General features: G+C 48.9%; 7 protein-coding genes across 7 annotated transcripts; 2 read left to right on the plus strand and 5 right to left on the minus strand.

Moving 5' to 3' along the window:
- Positions 1-4,397: 4,397 nt before the first annotated feature.
- On the minus strand, positions 4,398-5,067 carry VC83_09515 (uncharacterized protein; the record flags this gene model as incomplete). Its single annotated transcript, XM_024472929.1, has 5 exons — positions 4,398-4,512; positions 4,559-4,578; positions 4,638-4,829; positions 4,901-4,919; positions 4,967-5,067. The coding sequence occupies 5 exons, from the start codon at positions 5,065-5,067 to the stop codon at positions 4,398-4,400; spliced, it is 447 nt and encodes a 148-aa protein (XP_024319498.1).
- Positions 5,068-5,265: 198 nt separating this feature from the next.
- Positions 5,266-6,966, plus strand: VC83_09516 (uncharacterized protein). The gene is made up of 2 exons (XM_024472930.1): positions 5,266-5,778; positions 5,836-6,966. Exons 1-2 carry the CDS (start codon positions 5,329-5,331, stop codon positions 6,934-6,936), a joined length of 1,551 nt encoding a protein of 516 aa, XP_024319499.1. The 5' UTR covers positions 5,266-5,328; the 3' UTR covers positions 6,937-6,966.
- Positions 6,967-6,989: 23 nt separating this feature from the next.
- On the minus strand, positions 6,990-7,273 carry VC83_09517 (uncharacterized protein; the record flags this gene model as incomplete). Its single annotated transcript, XM_024472931.1, has 2 exons — positions 6,990-7,176; positions 7,224-7,273. The coding sequence occupies 2 exons, from the start codon at positions 7,271-7,273 to the stop codon at positions 6,990-6,992; spliced, it is 237 nt and encodes a 78-aa protein (XP_024319500.1).
- Positions 7,274-8,803: 1,530 nt separating this feature from the next.
- On the minus strand, positions 8,804-11,481 carry CIA1_2 (Cytosolic iron-sulfur protein assembly protein; the record flags this gene model as incomplete). Its single annotated transcript, XM_024472932.1, has 1 exon — positions 8,804-11,481. The coding sequence occupies one exon, from the start codon at positions 11,479-11,481 to the stop codon at positions 10,225-10,227; it is 1,257 nt and encodes a 418-aa protein (XP_024319496.1). The 3' UTR covers positions 8,804-10,224.
- Positions 11,482-12,368: 887 nt separating this feature from the next.
- VC83_09519 (uncharacterized protein) lies at positions 12,369-12,773 on the minus strand (the record flags this gene model as incomplete). The annotated part of the gene is made up of 2 exons (XM_024472933.1): positions 12,534-12,773; positions 12,369-12,509 (listed from the first exon to the last, which is right to left on the minus strand). Exons 1-2 carry the CDS (start codon positions 12,648-12,650, stop codon positions 12,369-12,371), a joined length of 258 nt encoding a protein of 85 aa, XP_024319497.1. The 5' UTR covers positions 12,651-12,773.
- Positions 12,774-12,934: 161 nt separating this feature from the next.
- On the minus strand, positions 12,935-15,460 carry VC83_09520 (uncharacterized protein). The gene is made up of 2 exons (XM_024472934.1): positions 13,458-15,460; positions 12,935-13,407 (listed from the first exon to the last, which is right to left on the minus strand). The coding sequence occupies exon 1, from the start codon at positions 14,534-14,536 to the stop codon at positions 13,484-13,486; it is 1,053 nt and encodes a 350-aa protein (XP_024319502.1). The 5' UTR covers positions 14,537-15,460; the 3' UTR covers positions 12,935-13,407; positions 13,458-13,483.
- Positions 15,461-15,715: 255 nt separating this feature from the next.
- On the plus strand, positions 15,716-16,496 carry GRX5_2 (monothiol glutaredoxin grx5). The gene is made up of 2 exons (XM_024472935.1): positions 15,716-15,950; positions 16,023-16,496. Exons 1-2 carry the CDS (start codon positions 15,918-15,920, stop codon positions 16,356-16,358), a joined length of 369 nt encoding a protein of 122 aa, XP_024319501.1. The 5' UTR covers positions 15,716-15,917; the 3' UTR covers positions 16,359-16,496.
- Positions 16,497-16,709: the final 213 nt, after the last annotated feature.

Below are 16,709 nucleotides of genomic sequence, written 5' to 3' on the forward strand. Positions count from 1 at the left end.
GCAGCAATCAGGTGTATGATGTGGTGAAGTGGTTTAGACAAGTTGCAAACAAATGTTGAGTCTGAGAACTCAGGGGTAAGTCAGAGGTTAGCACCTCACTGACTTTTCAAAAACAGAGAATAACAAGATCAATGCTTGGAAGCTTGGAAAAGACGTAGAAGTATGTGCTAGTCGATTTACTGTATTGTCTGCTTGCCCTTTCTTAAGGAAAAGGGCAATCCTATTTATGCTAAAGGAGTGTAGTTCTCTCATTTTCCAAGACTTTCCATGACTAACCAGGCTTGGTAACTGTAGTCGACGTAAGAGAATCCCATAGAACCATCTCTTGGGTTCCTAGCCTATAGGAAGTGAAAAGGAGGTCCAAGGTCAGAGTACCTATAGACAAATTATGTCATAACTTAACCAAGTCTTGTGGGTAACTAAGGACTGATGACGTGTAATGAATCATAGAGGGTTGTAGAAGCTTCTAGAGCTATCGTTCATGTTCCTAGGCCTCTAGTTGGTAGAGATATGCCATGTGGTAGTATTGGCCCACCCCCTTAAAGGAGGAGATTTTCTTAATAACTTGTTCAATGAGTGTCCAAATGATATGCCGTGATGTATGTAGCATAAACAGATGTAGTAGAAGAGTTTGCAGCAATCGTTGAGTAGTATTGCTTCTGTTGTTGATGTGATAAGCCAAGATATGTATGTTGACTTGTAGGTTTGAGGAGGAGATTTCTAAGTTTGCTCTTGAGTTTGATAGCAAACTGAGTGCAACGAATGTCAGTATGACAAATATGGCCTCACTAGTACCAAATCAACTATTCCCTCAATGTTAGATCCTGATATGTTTGTTGAATCTCACGTATCAATACCTGCCTCTGCAACTCAACAATCCACCCAGTTGACAGAGTCAATTAGAAGTAAGAAATGCCCTCGTACCTCATTTGTTTGGAAGCATATGCCTGGTCCAGTAAATACTATATATACTCAAGGCAAATATGTCTACTGGCGATGTCAATACTGCTCATGAGAGTATAGAGAATCTGGAGGTACAGCATTTATTGCACGACATCTACAAACAGAGCATAACATCACAGATGAGGAGAAAGAGCAACGTGCCATCTCTCAACAACTTAGTATTGCATCTGCCTTTCGACATGGAGAAGAGAACCAGAAAAAGCGTCGATGTCTAGATTCTTCTCTACTACTATCAACCCAGCAACACTCAAACAGCTATTTGTACGATGGATCTCTCCCGTTGTTCAGTTCCATTTCGAATGGTAGAGTATTCAGAATTTAGAGACCTTCTCTTCTTCCTCAATCCCGGCATCAATTCCTGGCTGCCTACAGACCACCACACTATCAAAAATTGGACCCTCACAGCCTACGAATCGGAGAGGCAACGTATACAACAAGGTCTTCAATCTGCGCAGTCTAAGAATCATTTCACAGTTGATCTATGGACCTCTACCAACTCTAAAGCGCTTCTCGGTATAATTGGTCACTACTTTGCAGATAATGGAGACCTCTGACAGTCAGTTCTAGCTTTGAGAGAATTGGAAGGACGACATACTGGTGATAATCAGGCAAGACTAATTATGAGAATTATTGAGGAGTATGGAATTGCCTCGAAGGTTGTCTATTTTATGATGGACAATGCTGAGAACAATGAAACTATGATGAGAGCGCTTTCTTCCTGCAAGTTATTCCTCTTAGAAATAGCTATTACCAATAACTAACTATATTGTTTAGTACTACAGGAACAGTTCGAATACAATCCAATTCATCACCGACTTCGTTGTAATGGTCATATTATCAATTTAACTGCTCAGGCCTTTCTCTTTTCAACTGAAGAAGAAGCCCTATCACAAGAGAACAATCAAGGCAGTTCTGATACCCCTTCTGAGCTTGAAATGGAGAGCTGGTGTCGGAAAGGTCCTCTTGGAAAGCTTCATAATATTGTAGTATATATTCAAAGATCTCCACAACGAATTGCGGCCTTTGTCAAGCTCAGTTCTGGCAAGCGTCTAGTCAGGGATCATGTCATACTGACATTCGTTGCACTCAGTTTGCTATCAAACTCAAGAGCAAACTTGGAAATCTCCTCCTCAAACCTACAAGTCACTATACATATTTTGGCTTATCACACCAACAACAAGAGCAATACTACTCAACGATTGCTACAACCATCTATGATTCATTACACGTCATCGCTCCTTAGTTACTGGGCCGATATTACCACATAGCATATCTCTACAACCCTCTATGATTCATTACATGACATCACTCATACTACCACATGACATATCTCTACCAACTAGAGGCCTAGGAGCATGAACGATAGCTCTAAAAGCTCCTACAAACCTCTATGATTCATTACATGTCATCGCTCTTTAGTTACCCACAAGATTGGTTAAGTTATGACATAATTTGTCTATGACATAATTTGTCTATAGGGGTACTCTGACCTTGGACCTCCTTTTACTTCCTATAGGCTACGAACCTAAGAGATGGTTCTATGGGATTCTCTTACGTCGACTACAGTTACCAAGCCTGGTAAGTCATGGAAAGTCTTGAAAAATGAGAGAACTACACTCCTTTAGCATAAATAGGATTGCCCTTTCCTTAAGAAAGGGCAAGCAGACAATACAGTAAATTGACTATCACATACTTCCACATCTTTTCCAAGCTTCCAAGCATTGATCTTGTTACTCCTTGTTTCTGAAAAGTCAGTGAGCTGTTAACCTCTGACTTACCCCTGAGTTCCCAGACTCAACATTTGTTGCAACTTGTCTGAACCACTTCACTACATCACACACCTGATTGCTGCGTTGTGGAATAGTCTAAGCTACGACCCTTTGGCTCTGTTTTCTAAGACAGTGTGTTGTCTTAGTAAATTCATCCCTTCCTTGGGTGGCTAGATTCTCACATCTGGTGCACCCACCATTACAGATAACAAGACTCGATAGAACTCCTGGTATGCTATGATCGACTGCGCTATCCAAGAGCATATAAACTTGGCAATTGACTGGGTCGTACTAACAAATATCCACCACTTTCTTAAGTTCTTTCATCAAGCAACACTAGCAACAGAGGGCCAAAGGGCAACAATTGAGCATATTCTCTCAACAATGGAATTTCTACTTGAGCAGCTTGAACTTGGCAAACTTGAGTATATCAACGATTCTCATATTAGCCCTTGTATCAATTCAGCCTGGTCTAAATTAGACAAGTACTATAGCCTGACTGAACGATCTCCAGCTTATATTGTAGCCATGGTATTAGTACCCTTTCAAAAATGGACTTGGATTGAAGACAACTGGGAGAGCACTTGGATAGTAACAGCAAAGGCATCTATGCAGCTATTTTGGGACGAGCAATACAAGCCAACACCTCAACTAGTAATGTCATCAAATGAGCTAGTTGTAATGGGTGCCGTCGTTACAGTACATGTGGTATATAAAGCATGTTACGCATATTCCGGGTGAGCCGGAATACTGTAGTCTTTTTGGCTCAGTGGGATGTAGCGCGAGCGTAACCGTACATCATTACAAGAGTATTCGGCTCACTGGTCAATGGGTTTTGATTGGCTCGCTAGTTGGGTGGGCTAAGCGAGCAATCAGTGTAATTCCTTACCTGGCTGACAAGGGGGCGTCCTTGGGGCTTAAGCTATTATATACACACCTTAGCATCCTGAGTAGTAACGGGCCTAGAAGCAGTACGAGATGATACGCTAGAAGCCTCTACATCCGTGCCGGGACGTCACGGACTATAGGGGGGGGATAATTGTAACGGTGCCGCCGTTACAGTACATGTGGTATATAAAGCATGTTACGCGTATTCCGGGCGAGCCGGAATACTGTAGTCATACATCATTACACTAGTACAGGAGAAGACTGAGCATCAAATCTGGCTTGAGCAGAAGAGGCGGCAGCCACCAGTTATTGATGAGTATATCAAGTACTGGCCTGGCAGGTATTACACCAGAAGTTGACCCAAAGTCCTGGTGGATGGAGCAGCACAGCATGCAACCTTCCCAACCTGGCGGTGATGGCATTAGACATACTGTCAATACAGCGATGTCTGCCGAGCCTGAACGCCTATTTTCCAGTGCCGCTCTCACAATTATTGAAAGGAGGAATAGGCTTGGAGTTGAGTCAGTTGAGGCATTAGAGTGCCTAAAATCCTGGTACAGGGGAGGAGGCACAGCTTGGGTAGATAATTGAATTAGTGACGACGGGTCGAGAGTAGATGACAGCAAGGTATATTGTTAGTATTGTAATATATTGCTATATCACCATATTAATATCATGATATATGGCGTGATACAATATCGCAAGATGTAATATGCTGACAATATCATACACCATAATTCTGACAATATATCATGATATCATATAATAATATGATATCTAGGATTTAATGGACTTGTTGCCTGAGAGATCGGAGAGGGCTGATTCGCTGGTTGAGGGGCCGGTGAGGCATCTGAACGTATATTTGCTAGCGGAGGAATAAGCTGTTGTGTTTCTATGAAGATTAGTAGAGGCTTAAATATGTTGGTGTAGTTACTTACCCTTTATTCGCCCCCGGCGTCTAGCAAATAGGTAAGATTTATGGTCGGTCACTACTGGTAACCTTTTGAGTTCATTCACGAAATTAGTTATGTAGCGCTCCTGGGGGAGGCGAATAACGTCTTTGATGAGCTTGACTCGATCTTTAGCGTCAAGGTCGCCAATGTCTCTGAAGACCTTGTAGTTATTATTCGTGGCAATGTAGAGCGCGATAATAGCAAACTCTTGTCCATATGTGTAAAAGCGCTCTTCAATGGATCCAGGATTCGCCCCCTGGCGGCACGCATCGAGTACACGTCGTATTGTCTGCTCCGCTTGCGTTCTTGATTCTCCTCAAGACGAACCCTGAACATACTCACAACCCTAAGCAAAGAAAGCACTCTTGTTGAAATGTTCCCAAAGAGAATTACTTCGTATAAATGTCTTGAGCCTCTTTAGGACGTTTTTCAAACGCTGCCTTTAGGTCTAGGTATTCTCCTGTCTCGAATTGAACAAGAACTTGGGACGGCATTTTGTGGGGAAGACGGTGGGGAAGCTGGATGGACGTGGGCAGAGAGCTACTTTTAACGCATCGGCGATTCGCGTAGACCACGTGCTGAAGCGTCGGGCGAATGCTGTGCCGACGTGAACAAGGCTCCTTGTCTTAAGTTCGGCATTATAGTTTTCCCGTATCCCGAGGCTGTCGCTGATACTACCAAAAGCTTATATTGTGATGCTCAACAAAGTTCCGTGACGTGTATAGAGGACAGGCTCTCAAAACCAGCTCTTTGCTATGCCTACTACGCTCGAATTCCACGGTCGCAACCCCATCACATTCGAATCTGCTGAAAAAGTAGAAGCGAACGTCATCCGCCAGCTAGGTTACGGTCCTGCAGCAGCAGAGCTCCGGCAGGAACTTTGGAAGGAGAGAAGAGAGATTGAAGCCATTGCTAAACATCACCTTGGATTAGGAAGTGAGCTCAGCTACACTGTCCTCGAGCAGTCGACATGGATCCAAGGCGGCTTCAATATTTGCGTACCTATTGAGGCAAATCTTGGCAAGTTATCGAAGAAACTTATCTTTCGATGCCCGATGCCACACAAGCTTGCCGAAAGCATATACCCCGGCACGGTAGATGAGAAGCTCAGCTGTGAGTTGGGAGCATATATGTGGATGCAGGATAAGTGCCCTGATATCCGTATCCCTCACTTATACGGCTTTGGCTTCTCGGACAGCCGACATGTGAGCCACCTTCCTACAGTCTATTCCGTGCCGTTCCTAATTCTGTTTGGAGTCTAGTTCGGCCAATTTACCCACGCAGAGCACCGACCTCTCCATGTGCGCCTCTCCCGCCTGTTCTGGCAGTGCTTTTATAGCCTCTTTCGATACCCTACCCTATCACAATATACGCCCCACCAGAAGAGGAGCAATTTCCGTACGCCCTATATGCTGCTTGAGTATATAGACTCAAGCACGGGTGAGATGCTTTCAAACACGTGGGAGGCACAACGGGAAGACCCGGCTTGCAGGAGGAGGTTGTTCCAAGGCATATCACGCATAATCTTGTCTCTCGCCCGTATACCTCAGCCGAGAATAGGATCGTTTCAGTTCCACGACGATTGTGCTGTGACACTGACAAACCGGCCGCTTACATGTACAATAGTAGCACTAGAGAATGAAGGCACACAGAGGATAGCACAAAAGGATGACACCTATGCGTCTACTGAGCCCTTCGTATCCGACATGATTACCTTCCATGACAAGCGCCTCCTCAACAACCCGAACGCAGTATACGACGCTGGAGACTGCCGTACCCAGATGACCCAGAGGATGCTACTCCGGGCTCTCTCACATCAATATATCAACCGTGCTCGCCGTAATGGGCCGTTTCTGCTGCAGCTTACCGACGTCAATCCCTCCAACATCTTTGTCGACAAGGAATGCAACCTTACTTGCCTTGTCGACCTTGAGTGGATATGCGCTCTTCCTGCGGAAATGCTTGCAGTACCATACTGGCTTACTGGACGACGCATTGACGAGATAGAAGAGGATCACTTAATTAAGTTCAGCGAAATACGACGGGAGTTTATGGATATATTAGAGGAAGAAGAGCAGGGTCTGGGAGAACATAACATTTCAATATCAGGAGCTATGCATGACACGTGGGATTCAAAAGGAGTTTGGTATTGGTATTGTATATCGTCGGCGAATGCTATGCTTACTCTTCTTGTGGACCACATCTGCCCTGCATTTTCAGCAGAACTATATTCAGACTTCGAGGAGGTTCTGTCGAAGTTTTGGTGTGAGAATGCAGAGGACGTTGTTCAACAAAAGGTTGATGATAATATCAAATATAATGAGGAACTCCGACGGCGATTCGGGGAATCAGCAACTATATAGTGTAGAAGGAGGCATTGGTCAAATAAAATAGGATCCATCTTCAACAGTGCCCTCTAACCGCTATCAACTCGATTATTTGTTGTTTTTCCTTTAGCCTTCTTCTCCGCCGCCTCCTTTCTAGCCTTTCTCTCAGCTCTATCCCTCTTGGTGTTGTCGCCAGAGGAGATCACTATCCCTACATCGCGCCCCTTGCCGGGCGATTTGGCGATGGTGATTTCCTCTGTAAGCCTAGCCTGGCCGCTCTGGGCAATATGAGCATGTTGGACGACACCGCTATACTCCCCTACTCCCCCGATGAATGGTCGCCACCACTGTTGCCATCTTTAGCGTCGGCCATGTTTTGAGCTCCTGCGACGGTGCCGCTCTCTCCTCGCTCGTAAGAGGGCTCGATGCGTGAGGAACACGTAGCGCGTATGGCGAGGAGTCCGTTTTGCTTCATCAGTACATAGAAGTTAAACCAAATCGAAGAGACCACGTACAATATGCAAAGTTTAGCCTATGCGCTTTTCTCTCAAGAAGCTGGGTGAGCCTCTGATACCGTGGCTATCGCGGCTGTTATATATTTAGAGACTGTGACAACGCAGACAGACCTTGGCAAACAATCGTCGAGGAAATATCCAATAAAAATGCCTTGCTTGTACTTACTGTAACTCTATGGACAAGGTACCTGTACGACGAGTCAGCAGCTAATGATTTTACATTATTTCACATGGCTCTACGTTAACACAGGTGTAATGGTGGGTGCACCAGATGTGAGAATCTAGCCACCCAAGGAAGGGATGATTTTACTAAGACAACACACTGTCTTAGGAAACAGAGCCAAAGGGTTGTAGCTTAGACTATTCCACAACGCAGCAATCAGGTGTGTGATGTAGTGAAGTGGTTCAGACAAGTTGCAACAAATGTTGAGTCTGGGAACTCAGGGGTAAGTCAGAGGTTAACACCTCACTGACTTTTCAGAAACAAGGAGTAACAAGATGAATGCTTGGAAGCTTGGAAAAGACGTGGAAGTATGTGCTAGTCGATTTACTGTATTGCCTGCTTGCCCTTTCTTAAGGAAAGGGCAATCCTATTTATGCTAAAGGAGTGTAGTTCTCTCATTTTCCAAGACTTTCCATGACTAACCAGGCTTGGTAACTGTAGTCGACGTAAGAGAATCCCATAGAACCATCTCTTAGGTTCATAGCCTATAGGAAGTAAAAGGAGGTCCAAGGTCAGAGTACCCCTATAGACAAATTATGTCATAGACAAATTATGTCATAGACAAATTATGTCATAGACAAATTATGTCATAACTTAACCAATCTTGTGGGTAACTAAAGAGCGATGACATGTAATGAATCATAGAGGTTCGTAGGAGCTTTTAGAGCTATCGTTCATGCTCCTAGGCCTCTAGTTGGTAGAGATATGTCATGTGGTAGTATGAGTGATGTCATGTAATGAATCATAGAGGGTTGTAGAGATATGCTATGTGGTAATATCGGCCCAGTAACTAAGGAGCGATGACGTGTAATGAATCATAGATGGTTGTAGCAATCGTTGAGTAGTATTGCTCTTGTTGTTGGTGTGATAAGCCAAAATATGTATAGTGACTTGTAGGTTTGAGGAGGAGATTTCCAAGTTTGCTCTTGAGTTTGATAGCAAACTGAGTGCAACGAATGTCAGTATGACACTGCCTAATCGATAGGCTTTGGCGTTTCGATTACAAAGTCAGAACAGCACTAGGTGATTACTAACAATTACTCTAACTACAATAGGTATCTGGCTTGCTGTAAGTCTTTAACAGATGACTGTTGAGAGTCTATAGTCTTATTTCCTAATTAGGAAACAGTGGAGTTCATAGGGTGCAGGGTTTGTAAAGGGGTTTTAGACTATATTGATCGATTTTTCTACACCAACTATATACAGGCATGTAAAATGAGCTGTTTTACAGTAGCAGATGCGTCCTGGGCACAAAGAGATCCCCCGAAACACAAGGCGTACCAAACTTCTCCAACACCGCCAAACCTCCCTTTGCCTCTTCTTCCCATTAGCGAATCGACACGATACCAAGCCGCCAACCCCACACCGTCGCGCCGTCCCCAGCGTCGCCACTGCGGAGAGGAGCACGTGTGTGGTTTAGGGCTTTATCTGTCTGCTAGAGGCGAGGAATCGATAATGCACAGTGGTACGGAGTAAACCCGCTCTACGGAGTACACGCCAACAAATTACAAACTACAGGCAGTAGTACGCACGGCGCACGCACTCATTGCGGACCATTGCACCACAATCCCCCTCTCCACCGTTGCGGCCCGTGCAAAAGGTACTCTATACATAACAAATCTCGCAAACCGTATCCACACACGGCCCCACCCTCCCCGGCTTCCTGTCCTTTTACAGTTCGCTTCTCCATTTTTTATTCTCAACAGTGCAATCCAGCCGGGTCGCTCCCAGCCGCGGTCAAGCCACAAAAACGGAACAAGGAAAAAAAAGCCTTCTTCTATGGGGGCTTCTGGACGATTGCTGGATTCGGGGATGCCGTGCAGCGTGCAGGACGAGGTGGAGTTATGTAAGGTACACACCATGTGTACTGCGCTCTCTGTAGACCCCCCCGATTGCAGACATCTCCGAGACCTCCACGGCCCGAGATGAGTGAGTGGGTTTTTGGTATGTCCGTGTCGTTATCCGTTCGCTTGCTGGTGTGATGCTGTCCTCTGCTTTCTGCTCATCGCTGATATCTATCTCGTCCCTCAGCTCTCCTCTTCCCCCATCCATGAACCAGCCGTACTGTTATACAGAAGCTTTTGCGTGTATGCATGGCCAATGACTACAAGCCTACTGGGCCGTCTAGATGGTCGGTAGGTGAGGTGGTATGCTGAGGAGGGCGGGAGAGGTGGGCGGTGGTGATTTATACTCCCGAGTTCAGGGCCGAGGCGAGATGCCGAAGACGAGAGAGGAGATCAAATATGGGAAGGGGAAGGTGAGTAAATGGTACGAGCGTTTGTTGCCTGGCGCCTGGTGGGTAGATGTGCAAACTCGATTCCCATTTCGTATCTACCGGGTAGCATTTGGCTATGGGCTCCCCAAATCCCAAGGGCGGAACATATCATCAGGCTTAGCATATATACAGACACGCACACGCACATAATTCATCCCATATCCATATACCACCCCCCATACACCACCAAATCCACGATCTATCCCACGCCCCCCCAGATCCAAGAAACTCCTTCCATGCAATCTACCCAACCATCCACACATCATCAACCCCCTGCACAACAACAACCCCCTTCATAACAACAAACCCCTTCATAACAACAACCCCCTACTCACTAACCTCCCAAGCCCTAACAGCCCCATCATCTCCACTCGAAACCACCATCTCTCCCTCCCTCCCATCAAACCGCTGACACCACGTAACATGATTAATCTCATACGGTCCATGACCCATCTCCGCTGTGGCGAGGATCTTCCACTTCCCATTCCCCATCTTCCCCTCCCCCTTCTCCCCTCCTTCCCCTCCCCCTTCTCCCCCTCCTTCCCCTCCCCCTTCTCCCCATCCCCACCCTCCACCACACCGTCCGCGCCTCCCTCCACTTCCCCATACACCACAATCCTCGAATCCCCCCCACAGCTAACCACCCGTCCCGTCCTCTCACTCCACGCAACCGCATACACAGCCCTTGTATGCGCCGCGGGCAGCGTCGCTTCGATCACCCATTTCTCCCCCTGAGCAGCAGCGCGCATCGTCGATGGGATGCCGCCACTCTCCGCCTCAGCAGCTTCGACACGCTTCCAGACGCGCAGTGTGGTGTCTGCCGAGCAAGTTATTAGGCGGCGGTGTTTAGGCTTCGGTGCTTCGGCGTCTGCTTCCTGCTCAGACTCGGCGGCTGGTTGGGAGTCCGGTGCAGCACCCTCCCAAGCAACACCCCAAACCGTTTCCCCCCCCCCCTCCAGCACACCAACACACCCCCATTCCCCCTCCCCATCCTCCCTCCACACGCGCACGGTGCCATCATAACTCGCGCTCGCCAAACACTCTCCCTCATCGCCCTCACTTGGGGCCCAGGCAACGCACTTCACATCCCCCTCATGCTCCGTCAGCACCGCGACCGTCTCCCATTCATCAGCCCCGTCGACTTCTTCCCAGATCCAAATACTCTTATCCCTCGAACAAGTCGCCAAATACTGTCCCGACGGGCTAAACGCCAGATTCTTCACCTCAGCATCGTGGCCCTCGAGGACGACGCTGAATTCCCAATCCTCCCCATCCTCCCTCTCCCCGTCATCCCCCTCGTCCCTCCGCCACACCCCAGCAGTCCCATCAAAGCTACCCGTCACCAAACCGAGTTCTCCGGGGCGGAGATGCGGTTTCCAAGCCGTGGAGCGGATGGAGCGGGTGTGTCCGCCTTCGAGGATGGAGTGCGGGGTGGAGGTGCGGAGAGAGGTTATTTGGGCGGATTTGCCGAGGGAGGTGCTGAGGAGGGGGAGGGTGGGGTGGGGGGTTGAGTGCCAGGCGCGGCGGGGGGAGGGGGGGTGGAGAGGGGGGAGGGGTGTGAGGTGCATTGTGAGGCGGGGTAGGGGGTGTGAGTGTAGGTGTTGGCGGGTTGGGGGGGTCGGAGAGGCTGGAGAGGTGAGGTGAGGTTGTTTGGGTTGTTGTTTGTAGGTTGAGAGGTGTGGAAGCGTTGTGATTGATTTATGGCGGGGTTGATGTTCGAAGGAGGGGTAGCTCCGTTTCCTATCTGCGCGGAGACGTCGGATGATCCGCTTTGGTATCGTCAAACTGGGAATTGCCGAGGGAGGTATAGAGCTGAGAAGACAAGTAAAGCTTCAGTCGACGTACGTCGTGTCGAGTGCAGCTCCGTGATTATTATATTATTTCCTCACTATCGCAGTGCGTAACCGAATTGATCAATCAGCCTCGTCTGGCAGCGTGGGGGATTGGCTGGGGCCGGTGCCGGATCAACGACCCCACCGAGACGGCGGATTCGGCCATCCACCGTCTCTTTGATACCACCACTCTCTTATAAAAATGGAAAGCTGTCTGACAGATGAGGAGGAAATCCTGGTGGTATAGAGGAAAATATAAAGAGAAGTAACATGTCAGCCCATCTATTTCCAAATAACAAATCTAGCCACCCTCGTCCATGGAAAGCGCCAGACGAACACCGTAATACCCTCGGCTGGCACGCCTCTTGACTGGCATATAAACCAATCTAATTCTAATTATATCATTATGATGCTTGGGACAGCATCTCAAGACCCTAGAAACTGCAAAGTAGTATTACAAGGCCTCCTGACAGAGTTGAGAGACGAATGTAGGGGGTTGTAGAAAGGAATGCGCTGGTAGCAAGAGGACGAAGGTTCTGTAGCCCCGCTAGATAGCAACCGCAGATTGAGGTAATGGATGCTAACCGATAGACGCCGATATACTGGGCCACTGCTAAGAGGCATCAACCGTCGTCAAACTTCTTCTTGACACTAACAGTGCAGTATCCTTCGCCAGGTGTTGTTGCCGTTGCTGTTTGTCGTTGCTGCGTGTGTTTACCGCCTCCCATAGCTGCTTCTTGTTGCCGCTTGCTATTGTCACTATCCTGTCACCGTCACTATCCTGTCACCGTCACTATCCTATCACCGAAACCATCCGGCTTCTCAGCCGCCCCGAGCATGACGGAGGCGGCTCGGTTTGGAGCTGTGGTATTTGGAGCTGTAGCATTAACCTTTTCCGTGAGCATGTCGGCCTCAGTGGGCTAGCAGGTGTTCGTGTGCTTCGAATGGCACATCGATGTTGGGGGTTTGCAAGGTTCATCAGTTCGGAATGGGAATCTATTCCTATGCTATTTTCGAGACAGCGTGGGGTTGAAGTATGTGAATTTATTATATCTATTACAATTATATTAAAATTACCCAATACACCATACCGTAACCCGGATATGGCTATATCGTGACGTCCTCGGACTAGATTTTCTTAATAATGTCATACTTATTATATTATTTAGAAGGCATCTTACTCATTCTACACCACTTCCCCTTGTCAGTATCTCCTACACCATGCTTCATAACAAACAATCCAGTATGAGAGATTTTATGGATAGATCGTATATTCATAGTCTATAACCAAAAAACCACCCAACTTATTTATCTCAAACCTCCGCCCATTTTCCATGTCCATCCACAAAACATCAGGCGTAGTCTATCAAAATCTTCCGCTTCGATAAACCACCTCCAGGAGGCAAAAGCTCCCTCACAAAACGCCATGGATGTTTTCTTTCATCATCTCCATCTTATCTCATCCCTCATCATATACAGACACCCCCCTTAAACCTCCTTCTCCTCAACAACCACGCCCCATGGGTGGTCCTCGCGACCATACATGATATCCACGAGCCAGTTCTTGATGACGTTGGTGTAATCCCCAACCTCGCCCTGGGCCATTGGGACATCGATATCGACGCCACGGAAGTGGATTTTGGACACTGGTGCGACGAAGAACTGCTTCTGCATTAGCCATCTGCTTCCACACTTCGGGGGTATAAACTTACAGCCGTCCCACAAGCAAAACACTCAATCAACCTCCCCTCCTCCGACGCCTCCACAATCTCCCCCATAGTATACTGCCTCTCCACCACCTCCAGCGCCTCCAGCTCCCCCCCTCCTTCGCCAACCTCTCCTTAACAAGCTGAATCACACTCCTCCTCGTCACACCATCCAGAATAACCTTATCCCCCAACGGCGCAGTAATCAACTGCAACTTCCCCTCCTTCGTCCTCATCACCGTGAAAAAATTACTCGCTCCCGCCTCCGTAACCTGCGCCTCATCCCCCAAAAGCCAGAGGACCTGGTTATACCCCAACCTCCGCGCCTCCTGCTGCGCCATCAGACTAGGCCCGTAATTCGCGCCTACCTTGGCGAATCCGAAGCCCCCCGGCCACGCGCGCACGATGTCGTTCTGGGAAGCGAGCAGCTTCATGCCGCCGGGTGTCTCGGAGAGCTCGGGCATGTAGGTCGCGATGATGAAGAGCATGGCCTCGTTAGGCGTCTGCACCCCCAGCTCAGCCTGCGTGCCAATCATCGTCGGGCGGAGGTAGAGGAACTTCCCCGCATTGGACTTAGGCAGGAATTTATCCCCATCCACAGCCACGAGCTCGGTAATCAGCTTCTCCACCTCAGCAGTGTCGAAAGTGGGGAGCGCGATGCGCGCAGATGACATGAGCAAGCGCTTAGCATTGCAGTCGGGGCGGAAGAGGCGCAGCTTGCCGTCGTAGCCGCGGTAGCACTTGAGGCCCTCGAAGCACTCGGTGGCGTAGTGGAGGACGGAAGCTGTGGGCATGATGGAGAAGGGGCCGTAGGGCTTGAGTTCAGGGATGCCCCAGCCGGAGTTGACGTTCCAGGTGCAGGTTATCATGTGGTCGGTGGCGAAGGAGGAGACGTTGCGGATGGGGTCGTCGAGGGCGGGGACGGTGCGGGGGGTCGTGGTGCGGGTGCGGGTTAGCTTTGAGGCGTCGAGGGGTGCGAGGGAGGCGGCGCTGCTGAGCTTGGCCTTGACGGCGTCGGCGCTCAGGTCGGGGTTTCCCTGCACCACGGCCTGGGGAGGCGTGGCGGATACGGCGGAGGGAGACATGAGGGGTTGTTGGTGGGGGTTATCGCCCGATGGTATGCGAAGTGAAGTGATGAGATATGATTCTTCTCTGTGTCAATTGAGAAGAGGGAGGGGTAGAGTCAATGGGGACAAACAGAGCTTGGATGGCTGCAGTTATATGAGTGTATGTGTGGAAGAGGTAAAGAAAAAAAGTAGAGCGTGTCAAGAGGAGGGGTTGGGGTTCACTTTTCTAGCCACCGGCCTTGGAGGAAAGACGGAAGGCGGGTCACGCGCAACTTTCTGGTGCGGGAGCTAAGATGGTAGGAAGGCCAGTTAGTCCATTGGCTCTAATCTCTGTAAGAATCTCGGCGGCACGGTGTGTTTCAACGTGGTCTATTCGTCTCCTATTCGAGGCTATATTTTGCATACTCCTCTGCTCGTCCGGTAGTTTCAGAATTAATTTCTCGGTGGTCGTGCGTGGTCGTGGGCGGCGAAAGTTCGATAAGAAAAAGACGCGTGCTGGGCCGGAACAAAATATGACGTCGACAGGACCCTTTCCTCGGTAACACAAAACCCTTCAATGGAGGCGTTTGAAGATCAATCAATGGACAGCCACTTATATCTATTGATACCAGGTGACTGCCCCCCTTTTTGCTTGGCCTCGTTGGCCCTTCAATTCAGCAACGGAGATGATGTTCATATCGATTGGTAAATCCATCCCAAAGTGCGGAATCAAAAGGTCGATATAGGCCGTTGCAAGCCGAGCGTAGCCCTTTTGTTCCAGCTGCCGAATCGCCGAGTCGAAAAGACATAATGAATCAGTCAGCAGGTACAAACAGCACGTGGATCAGAGAAGTGCACAATGACAATGCTATTGATTCTGTCTGATGATTGACGACGAGGATTGACGATGGAGGAGGATATTGGCGGTTGATGGTTGGCGGTTGATGGTTGGCGGTTGATGGTTGGCGGTTGATGGTTGGCGGTTGATGGTTGGCGTTGATGGTTGGCGGTTGATGGTTGGCGTTGATGGTTGGCGGTTGATGCGTTAAACGGTGATAAGTGACAGTGGTGGTCGTGCAACTGGCAGTAAAGTTGAGTATCTCCGCCGCCATATCCACGCCTTTCAACGGCCCTCTCTCTTGTACGAATACCCTCACTCCTACCCAGATAAATAGAAAGGACAAAAACACAAAAAGTCAAAAAGTCGAAAAGACAAAAGTCAAAAAGACAATAACCCCTCTCAAATTCCCAGGGGGAATCCCCATCCATTTAACCCCTCCCGAATCTGTGATTTCAGCCTTGCATTCCCTGTCTTCTGATTCGCCACTCCATCGCCATCAACAATACGGATAATATCTATAATCCAAACCACAACAATTTTCCAACCTCATCACCACCTAAACACCACGCACACACAACAATGGCATCCTTCGCACGCCCCCTCTTCCAATCGGTACCCTTCCCCCCCCCGACTCTCTCCATCATCCCAGATCAAAGAACCCCAAGCTAACCTTCTCCCCCCCAGGCTCTCCGCCACGCCGCCCGCCCCTCCATCCCCTCGGCCTTCACTCGCTCCCCCCTCCCAGCGCGCCGTTTCCTCTCCGCCGAGACCAAGACCGCCATCACCGAAGCGGTCGGTTCGGCGCCCGTGGTGCTCTTCATGAAGGGCACACCCGAGACGCCCCAGTGCGGGTTTTCGCGCGCGAGTATCCAGATCTTGAGTTTGCAGGGGGTGGATCCGGGGAAGTTTACTGCGTTTAATGTTTTGGAAGATGATGCTTTGAGGTCGGGTATGTTGTTCCCCATCCCCTTCATTTTTGTTGATGGCGGTATGGGTTTGGTGAAGGGGGGCAAAGGCTGACAGTGTGTAGGCATCAAGGAGTTCTCAGACTGGCCAACGATCCCCCAGCTATACGTCGACAAGGAGTTCGTAGGCGGCTGCGATATCCTCGTTTCCATGCATCAGAATGGCGAGTTGGCGAAGCTGTTTGAGGAGAAGAACGTGCTGCGCCCCGGGAGTGGGAGAGGAGAAGCCGGCCTCGGAGTAAGCTTGCTGTTTGAGATGAGGGATGGATTCGGGGAAGATGTTGTACGATGGAGGGTGGGTTGTACGTATAGATAGATACCTTGGGGAGATGTTAATGAGGCTATGCATTCTGGTTGGCTCGTGTCTGGGGGTTTGGTATGTTGATGTTGCTGTTGGTGAAGATGG

This window comes from Pseudogymnoascus destructans (genome assembly GCF_001641265.1).
Source record: "Pseudogymnoascus destructans isolate 20631-21 unplaced genomic scaffold scaffold_69, whole genome shotgun sequence".
Taxonomy (NCBI): domain Eukaryota; kingdom Fungi; phylum Ascomycota; class Leotiomycetes; order Thelebolales; family Thelebolaceae; genus Pseudogymnoascus; species Pseudogymnoascus destructans.

Excerpts from the sequence above, each read along its gene's own strand:
- VC83_09520 (XM_024472934.1), bottom strand. The coding sequence starts at position 14,536 with ATGTCTCCCTCCGCCGTATCCGCCACGCCTCCCCAGGCCGTGGTGCAG.
- GRX5_2 (XM_024472935.1), top strand. The coding sequence starts at position 15,918 with ATGGCATCCTTCGCACGCCCCCTCTTCCAATCG. Across the intron at positions 15,951-16,022 it reads CACGCCCCCTCTTCCAATCG|GCTCTCCGCCACGCCGCCCG; the intron begins GTACCCTTCCCC and ends TCTCCCCCCCAG.
- VC83_09516 (XM_024472930.1), top strand. The coding sequence starts at position 5,329 with ATGCCTACTACGCTCGAATTCCACGGTCGCAACCCCATCACATTCGAA. Across the intron at positions 5,779-5,835 it reads GCTTCTCGGACAGCCGACAT|TTCGGCCAATTTACCCACGC; the intron begins GTGAGCCACCTT and ends TTTGGAGTCTAG.